Genomic DNA, 9,882 nt, shown 5'->3' with positions numbered 1-9,882 from the left:
TCTCTCAATGTATTCATTTTCGTAATTTGAAACACCTCCTCCTACCTAAGGAAAGACCATTTTGAAGTTTTATAATGCTAGGCATACTGAGTAAACAGAGTACTAAATTTCTATTCAGGAGAAATAGTATAACTGTGTTACAGCCAATATGCCTTCTGAGAGGAAGGAAAATACAACAATGGAATCCAGACTTCTGGCTACTTTGACCAATTTTGCTTCTAAACTGATATTCCCTGCCAGGGTGAATTTTACTGGCTCCATAACCAGAGTGAAGAAACTCACTAGTTCCATAAAACTTCATATGAATCTTTTACTTGACTTCTCAGCTTAGATAAAACAGTACAGTAATTCATAGAAAATGCAGGGCTTGTGAAACTGTTTTGCAGTGCTTCACTGAAAAGTGGGCTTGTTTTCAGGGAGCTGTGGAAATGACTTCCCAGATTCTGCATCTGACAGACACTTTTCTTACTTGCTCAACAACTTTCTTTGCCATGTATCTTATCAATCAAAAGCTGTATTGGAGAAACATTTACTACAGCTTAACACAACAGTAGATGAATATTCTCAAAGACTATTTTCTTATTTTAAAGCTCATTTTAGAGATTAAAATAACAGGTAGACTTCATTGGAAAAAAAAGAAAAAAACCCTCAGAACCTAAACCCACAACACAAGAAACATCAGCTATCCCTGTACACAGTATCATTGCTACTTACACAAAGCATATAGCAGAAAGCTTAAACAATCCAATGTGTTGTAATTGTAAATCTGTACTCTAGCCTATCATACAAAATATGCCCTGTTCTCTCTTCTATTTTCTTCTTTGCTTTTAACTCAGACAAAACAAAGAGGTTACTTTTCAGACTGTGTAATGAAGTGATAATTCTTCAAAATAGTTGAAAAATTCTACTTTAACATATGTCCCTATCCTTCACAGAAGGAAGCCTCATGCACTCACACATACAGTCTGTATGATTTTCTTTAAGACATCTTTGTGGGTTCCATTTCTTGTTAGAAAAAAATCAAAGACACTGCATGGTTTATGTGACATGAAATACACACCCAAACACAGCCTAAAACAGTATGAGAGACTACTACAAGAGTCATTAATAGGGGAAGCAGGCTGATATTAAACAACCAAAGACGTACGGGAGGCCCAGAAGTGAACTTTTAGGTTTTTTCTTAAAAAGTAATCAAGCTAAGTAGGAAAGCACCCCCCTACCCACTATCTGAAAATCCACTCACCATTCTATCCCCCCATCTCTGTGCTCTAACCATATCTCCTGACATCCTGACCCGACCTTTGCCATCTCCTTCCCCAACACAAACTCTCTACCTCACCTCCTCAGTCCTGCAGTGCTTACCTCCTAAGTATCTCCCTACTATCCCATAGATGTTCCTCAGGTAGAAACCAACTCAGCACTGCACAGATACTTCAAAACAACATCTACAGAACTCAGCAATGCTATCAGGTAGTAACAGACTTAGTATAAGTTGACAGACAGTAACTACAAAATGCAAACTTTGCTACTTAGTAATCTTACTGCTGGTAGGAAAAACCCTGAGGCTACTCAAGCTAGAACTAAGACTGACTGTAGAAGAGAGAGTACTAGTACTTAAAAGTTATAGGAAAATAATTGACCTGTGAGAAAGAAACCATGTTTGTTCAATTTAATTTGATTACTACATGGCACCAGCATCAGCAGATCAATCAACAGATAAATAGATTCCAGACTACAGTGGAAGATCCCAAAACACATTCTGAGACTGGCCAGGCTCTCAAATAATAACACAAAACTTGGCATAGCAAAGGGAGTTCCTTCGATGGTGAGTGTGGAAAAAGAATTACTGATTTTAAGGGCTATTGTAGTGTAACAATTTATTACACAAATCATAACTGTCTCAGTGTTACTTTGTTTCTTTTGTTCGCTCCTTGAATTTATCTTCTAATGTATTCTTATGCAGAACTTCCCCAGTTCTGCAGATCAGGCTCTATTTTTCATTACCTGAATCAGCTGTACCCCATCATGACTGGAGACTCCAAATACAGCTGCAATACCTAGAAATACATAAATGTCTCTTTGCATGAACCATTTTATTACAGAGATGTCAAAGTGCATCCCCTTGATGAAAAATGCTGATATTTAGACTTTTCATCCTAATTTGAGACAAAACCAAGTGCTGAAATATTCAGAGTTTTTCATAAAACGGAAATTCCATTTTTCAGTCAGCTCTACAGAGACCCATTAGAGCATGCAGGCCATCTCCCTTCACATGCAAGAGTATTCCAGATACCATATTACTCAGTGTTTTTTCCAGTCTGCTTAGATTTTCACAACCTGTTTTTGTTAGTTTCCTGGTGCTGCAAATGTGATTATTTGATTTCTTTCAACTGAAACATACACGGACATTCACAGGTTATAAACCCATATAATTTATCTAATAAAGGAAAAGAACAATAATGTGAAAGATTTCTTGTGGAAAGTTTTTTGATGTAAAGGGAAATATCTCTCCTCTTTTTCATGATATGGAACGTATGCACCTCCAAAAATATCCCTCACTAAAACAGAACGTGGGTCTGGAATTCACTGAAACTGTTTTCTTCCTGTATGCCACAGCACTTAATTAAAGAGGTGCTGTATTAAACCTAACTGAGAGGCCAAAGTACGTAACATGTAATCATATTCCAACCATTTCAGGTTTCTATCCCTCTTTCCATTTAAGTAAAGCATTAAGTAAAATGTCCCAAAGTGTTGAACCCAATTGTACTTAACTGAACAGTTTGCATGTTCCACCTTCTCTTCAATGAATATTAGTTTATAATATGCTTTGGAGTATATGGGCATGGCAGATGATAGGCAAGTATGACTTTATTAATAACAAAAGCAATTCCATTGTTAACAATGAAAAAAATCTCTAGCTGCCTGTATCCAATTTTATGTTTATTACTCCAGAAATAGTTAACAGAAAGCTTAAAGGAGATTTTTCAGGAGAAAAACATCTATTTTAGAATGATACCTTAAAATATGTTATATTTATAGATATTGAGGGGTTGTTACGAGCTCCTTCAACCAGAAGGGCTGTAGAATTTCACTCTAATTCCTGTATTAGGCCCTTAACCTACAGATGATCTAGACCATCAAGTCTATAATCTCATGGTTTTTTTAAATAGATGACTGAAATAAGAAAATGGGCTAAGAGCTCAGATGAGAGCTCTGTTTTCTTGAGAGTACTTGAGAAAGATCTTACCTAAACACCATGCAGGGAAGTCCAGGAAAGGGTTTGAAGAGGGGAACTAGTATCTAAACCGTTACTTAGAATTTTCTTATTCTCTCTTTTGCTTTATTTTGGAAGTATGATGCGAATTGGAGAAGCCGGTCACCAACAGTTAGCAGCTACCTTCAGGGCAGGGGTCTGCGGCCAGGGGTTGAGGTCTGAGCACATTCCTAGGATGCATGGCATTCTAACAGGTTCAGTGGCTCTGCTCACCTGCTTCAGTTTTTCTTAGTGGAAAAGAAAGCAATGGAAGCAAGTTGTGGGCCTCTTTGTTGTCTTTCATCCATGTTAGTTTGAAGCCTGGTGTAACTCAGAGGTGACGAGAGTTGTGTCCCTTGCTATCTGAGCCAAAGAATATTTGCTACTGAGAGTCTATTGCACGCTCACTCCATCACCCCAAAATGCAGTTCATTTAGATAACAAACTTGGGGGGGAAACCATTTCCACCACTAAGATGTATGGAAGAAGTTCTGCATAAGAGGAAGAGTATTATGGTCTGCCTTACAGTATTGTAGCTCACAGCATTAGAATTTGGTTTCTCTTGCCGCTTCCTGCGATAAATTCCAGTCAAACCTCCTCTGCTCTGCCCGGTGTTGCTCTTGCCTTTCAGAAAGCCCTTACCAAAGTAGTTGCTCAGGCAGGCTGGCAGCGGGGTTTGTGTCGGCCCCACCACCGTCACCCAAAAGGTGGGCCATGGGGCCGCGTCCTGGCGGGCGTGGGTGAGCAGGGACTGTCCCCCCGGGCCCAGCCCCGGTGACTGCCCTCCTCCCGCCCCGGGCGCTGCTGCAGCCGGCGCTGCCCTGCAGCCCAGCTCCGGGCCCAGCCGGCGGCACGGGGCCGCACCGGGCCTCTCCGCTGCCTCCGGACCCGCTCAGCGGCCAGCATTATGCCACGGGGCTCGCGAACTCCCTGAGGAGCGCTCAGCTCCTCCCAAACCTACCAGCTCCAGCACCCCGCTGCCTTCCCGCCGCTGCTTCCCCCTCACGCACAGGGCAGCAGGCGGCACCTGCAGAAGCTGCCAGAAGCCAGGCCGGCCTGCTCCCTTCCACACCGTGAGGGAATGCTGAGCGTGGCAGGTCTGTCGTGGGGACGAGGACGCAGGGAAAGGACCCGTCCCCCAGCTGAGCAGAGGCCCTCGAGGCGGCGGACTTGAGGAAAGCACCTGGGAATGGTTGCTCCAACAGGTAGGCTGCATCCCGCAAGCTACGCCTAGTACCTCTAGGCTGCCATGTAAAACTGCCCTTCAGCTGGCGGAGGAGGGAAAGGGAGAAGGGGTCACCTCTCCTCGCTGCAGGGAGGAGTGGTTATAGCACGTTTCCACCATCATGTCTGGGGGTCGTCCATGTAGGAAACCCTGGCTGCGCCGGCGCCCAGAAGGGCGGGGCAGGTGTCAGCCATTAGCTCTGCAGGCAGCCAGAGGCCTCACGCGGGTACCCAGGGAGGCTGGGTGCCCTGGGGAGCCCCTAATGAGCTGCAGAGCCATTAGCCGGTAGGGCAGCAGGGCGAGCCCCAGCGGGGTTCAGCCCTGGCAGGGCGCTGAGCTGCAGGCAGCGCTGGGCAGCCAGCCCAGCTCCACGCTGAGCTCGGCCATGGCCGCCCTCGGCCATGGCTGCCCTCCAGGGACAGGGTGTACCACAGAAATCGGGAAATACCCCCAAATGCGGGGCAGGGGATGTTTGCTCTCAAAGAGTTTTATTTTTCTAAGGGATATTTAGGAATATTATTCTAAGGCTTCTTCTAAGCCTCGTAACTGTTTGGGTGGGTTTTTTCATTATTAATCACACTCGGCTTTTAGCGCTTCAATTCGGCCCAGTTTCCCCCTCAACCTCCCTTCGCTGAGGGATCAGACACAAGTGACTGCCGCAGGCCGCCGGTGAAGGGCGCCTTTAAGGGACGAGCAATCCGCATACGATTGGCGTCAGATTCAGCCAATAGAGTTACGAATATCCTCCCTCCCCGGTTCGGATTGGCTGCGGTTCCGGGCGGGAGGCGGGATTCTGCTCAAACCGGTGGCGCCAGGGCCGGGGCCGGCCGCCATGGAGGCCGTGCTGGAGCAGGTGGAGCAGCTGCCCGCGCTCCTGGCCGTCTCCCGCTCCGCGCTGGTGCGGGACTGGGACTCCCTGACCCTGGACAGGGCGCTAGAGTGGGCCCGGTATTTCCAGCACCTCCACGACCGCTTCCGCACCCGGCCTCGGCTCCGGGAGGCCCTGGGGCGGCGGCTGCGGCGGGGTCAGCCGAGCCCTCCGCTCGGCTTCCCCCACCTGGGCCGCTGCCCGCAGCTGCTGGGCCTGGCGCTGCTGGAGAACCGCGCCCTGCCGCCCGCCGCCTGCCGCCGCCTGCTCCACAGCCTGCTGCAGCCTCCCGGCGCGGAGGCCGGCGCCGAGCCCCGCAGCCTGGCGCTCCTCGCCCGCCGGAAGGCCGCCGCCCGCCTGCTGGCGCTGCCCCGCGGCCCGCCGCGGCCCCCGCAGGGGATGGAGCCGCAGCTGCGAGCGGAGGCGCAGCTGCTGCTGAGCCGGCTGCGGGAGGAGGGGCAGGAGGCCGAGCCGGCCGCGGGGCGGCTGCGCTGGCTGCCCGGTGCCCTGGAGCAGCTGCCCCAGCCCCGGGCCTTCGAGGTGGTGGCGGCGGCGCTGCTGCTGCTGGGGCAGGGGAGCGGCGCTGAGCGGGCCGGAGGCGCGGGTCAGGATGGGAGCAGCCCAGACAGAAACCAGGCGACTGGAACAGGGGACGGACACATTGCCGGGCCCCTGCTTTCCTGGCTGCTGGGGAAGCCGGAGCGATTTTCTGCCTTCTGCCTTTTCCTCCCAGGCTCCCTTCTCGCCTCCCTGGCTGGTCACTATTCCCAGTTAAGCAAACCTTATTTGGACCTCTTAACCGGCTGGGGAAGCCACTTGCTCTATGACCCCTTGCAGGGACGGTGGGTTAAAAGTTGTCTTGACGAAGCTGAGTTGTCCTGGGAGGAGCTGAGGGAGCGCTTCAGCTGCCTCTGTCGGGGATCTGTGCTACTCAAGGGCCAGACTCAAGCTACTCTGAAACGCCTGAAGGCACAGGATGGAGACTTCAAAGTCTGTGGCCTAAGTGTGTGGACTGACTTGCTGATGGAATTAGAGGAATATCTGAGGAAAGAAGCAGAGCACTAATGTGTGAACGCAAAAGCAGCATGAAAACTTCTGAAATCCAGCAAATCTGCTTAACTATTTGATATGAAAGCAAGAAAACTATACGGCACTTTGGGTTGAAAACCAAGCATCGTTGTGACTGCTGATCACGCTGTTTCTGACTGCATGGGAAGTCTTTCAGGGAGGCCTGGTGCTTTCTTGTAAATTCGCGCTGTCAATTCTGGTCACTGCAGGAAATGTCTTCCTTTTCAGTACTTGCTGCTCACCTAATAAAATGAAGAAAATGCTTCCTGTCTCAAATATAGAATAGTTTTCTGTTTAGAAAATACTACAGTTCAGACGTGGTCATGGTAGTTGTCTCGCCAATGTTGGAGGCTGACCAAAAGCTCAAAGGGAAGGTGGAGTTTCAAACGAGAAAACCCCAAATTTAGGGTTAATTTAGTAGTAGTTGTCTTCATTGGGCTGTCTGCTCCGGTGGCCACTTTCATGCTTCTATAGCTCTTGCACATGACTTAGCCCCTGGGTCTAAGTGAAGGTGAGAGAAAGCCAACTGGAAAGCTTATTGAAAAGTTCTAAAATTAGAAGGCTTTATTAGTTGCTATATTATATGATAATATGCAAGTACTTCCTAAGAAAACTGCAGTAAAATGTAGGGTGTTCTGTGTGGTTTTCTTCCCTTTTCCATAGTCTGTTACATGATTTTTGTTTTGTGGAACAGAAAAGTGAGGGGACAACAAACTTCTTCATTAGATAACATTTTTTTTTTGGTCATTCTTTTATGTTTAATCGGTTTCTGTGAACAAAACTTGATCAGGGTAGTTTCTATCTTACCTTATCACTGTCATATTTTAAAAGAGTATTGTAATGCAGAGGTAACACGTTCATGTATATTTAGCTCTGTAAGCTAGTATTACTAAAAGTGGGCAGTGTGACAAGAGGATAGTCAAAGATGATGGGGGAAATGCACATGAATACCCCCAAAAGAGGTCTTCATTAACCTTTTGTGTGGAGTACCTGTCAAAGAGTTCCTGTAGCCAATACTCTTTTCTTATAGTTTCAAGATCGGTTGAGACATCTGTCTCTCTTGTGTTGCTGAAATCCCTTTAGGAAGGGTTAGAAGGTGCTTCGCTTCTGCTTATGAGCTTAAAAAGCAAACGGTATTAAAAAGTATGAACTGGATTGAAGCTAATGAAAGTAATAGTCTGTATTACAACATAAAATAGCGTATACAGCTGTGGCAGATATTTCTGCACCACAAAACTAGAGTGGGAAGGATCTTGTGATTTTGAAATGGAAACAATTAGTACAAGGGGATGAATATTGTTTATCTGGGAAAAGAAATAATGCCTATTCTAACTTGTATGGAAATAATTAAAGACATACATAAGTTCTTATTTCTTCCCCCTCTTCTAAAACAAGAGATGGTCAAGGGTAGCACACTTTAAATAGTTAGAAGGACATCATGCTAATCTCCTATCAAAAATATGACTGTTTTCTTTGGATTCCTTGCTGCATCATACCAGTGAGGTAATGAAGTTATGGAGATCTGCAGATGAACATATTCTAAAAGCTACAGCTGTGGCAGTTGTCTTGCTCTTTCTTAAACGGGGTTGTCCCCCCTTCTGGAACTTGTGGTGGTGGTGGTCAGTCTTAAAAGAGAGCACCATGTCAGTGGACATCAGGACTGAGTCAGTATTTCTGTGGTATCAAAAGGAATACGAACACTCTTTCTATAAGTGCTTAAAACTGCTTAGGAGTATAAAGCATGAAGTTTGAACTTATATTGTCTAGCCACAGTTCCCTGCGTTATGTAGTTTTGGCATTTGGTATGGAAACTTCACTTGAGCTTGCTCTTAACGCTTTTAACAGGCATAAGGTTTTTTTGTCTGTTAGAATACTTTTTGCTATCAGAGGTTCCTGATGAATGATATACCCAAAGATACTAGTCAAAGTCATTCCCTTCTCCCTAGCTATATGTTAAGGGTGAATATCAAATGTTGCAGTAATGTTACAAATGTTATAGTAACAAAAAAAAAAAAAAAAACAACAAAAAAAAAACAAAAAACCCAACCCCAAAACCTTATCAGTGCTCCTTCTGCATGGTGATCTAAGGGGAAAAGCTGGATAGAAGCTGCTGGCATTCCCTCCCTTAGTGAGGAATAATTGACCTCAACTATTTAAAAACTGACTGTTCCCAGGTACCTGAGTCTCTGACAAATTTCAATGAGAGTTAAGTCTTGTTTTTGCTTGTCATGGTAGATATGTTTCCTAATGTACTCTGCATATTGACCATAAGTTAAGTCTCTTAGCAGCTTTTAACTATTTCTAGGATAAATCTGATGCTTGTAGGGAGTTTGTACTTGCACTATGTCCAGTCTTGCTTTTTGATAAACTTTCTCCTATAAAATTCAGTCCATGAAGACAGATGTTGTCTTCCCAAGTGATGTATCATTACACCTTTTACTAGCTAAGTGCAATTATAGAATTTGATACTGGAGTAGCTAGGAAGTAATAGGCTCTTCAGTGTGACTTTCTTAATAAAGTAAAGGAATAATTGGGGAGGGGCAGGCAAGACATAGTCCAGTGTAGACCATATATACTTGATTTCCAATTCTGTCCTCCTTATAGGAAACCTGAATAGTAAAAGGTAGTTTAGCCTCAGTGAGGCAGAAGCACCTGGTTATAGCAATTTTGCAAAAATGTTTCAATCTGTCCCCAATACATTATAAAGAGGTGCCAGATCCATGATTACTGAATTCCAGAATCCATATGGCATTTATTGAGATAAATGCACCAGTCCACATCCCCTATTATTTCAGCATGCTCGTTGAGTTTGCCAGGTAGCCATGCAAATGACACTTAATTAAAATTTTTTGCAAGTCCATTTTTAATAAAAGTGTAAACAGGAAAGGAAGAAGTGTGATGTCTGTAACCTGCTCTCTCTATGTATTTGCATGCTGAGGTTTGCAGCCCAAATTTGCAAATTCTTGACCTAAACAGACTCAGCTGTCATGGGAAGTAAGATATTAGAAATGACAGACTACAGCCTCTTCCCCTCCCACCTTCTTCCCTTTTTTACTAATAAAGAGAAACAGATCTCTGCTATTTTCTGTATTAAAATGATGATTGAAGAAACTTTATATAGTCCTGTTTCAGAAGATTGGTAAGGATTGTTAAGTGAATCAGGAAGATTTTACTTGCCTAATAAATAGTTAAGACGGATACATTTTGCTACCACTGATTTTTTTTTTTTTTTTTTTAAAGTAGTAAAGGGAAAACATTTTACCATTTGTCAAACAGAACTGTAGCTCTCCACAAGTGACATACTAGGAGATGTCTGGATGCTAAGTTGCTTTTTTCTTATTTTTCTTGTGAAGTGTCTGTTACCTTGTAATAACCCTACTAAGGAAAATTTAGAAGAAAACAAATTAGATGTTCTTCTAGTAATTTGCAGTATATATCTAGATACTAGAATAAGGATAAATGGGGTAG

At 44.9% G+C, this 9,882-nt stretch overlaps 1 protein-coding gene across 1 annotated transcript; it reads left to right on the top strand.

The window, feature by feature from the left end:
• The first annotated feature begins 5,310 nt into the window (after nucleotides 1–5,310).
• FANCF (FA complementation group F) lies at nucleotides 5,311–6,411 on the top strand. Its single transcript, XM_009490821.2, has one exon. The coding sequence runs from the start codon at nucleotides 5,311–5,313 to the stop codon at nucleotides 6,409–6,411; it is 1,101 nt and encodes a 366-aa protein (XP_009489096.2).
• The last annotated feature ends 3,471 nt before the right edge of the window (nucleotides 6,412–9,882 follow it).

This window comes from Pelecanus crispus, chromosome 6 (assembly GCF_030463565.1).
Source record: "Pelecanus crispus isolate bPelCri1 chromosome 6, bPelCri1.pri, whole genome shotgun sequence".
NCBI classification, from domain to species: Eukaryota; Metazoa; Chordata; class Aves; order Pelecaniformes; family Pelecanidae; genus Pelecanus; species Pelecanus crispus.
The sequence above is the reverse complement of the archived record's forward strand: the minus strand, read 5'-3'. Positions and strand labels throughout refer to the sequence as shown.

Excerpts from the sequence above, each read along its gene's own strand:
- FANCF (XM_009490821.2), top strand. The coding sequence starts at position 5,311 with ATGGAGGCCGTGCTGGAGCAGGTGGAGCAGCTGCCCGCGCTCCTGGCC.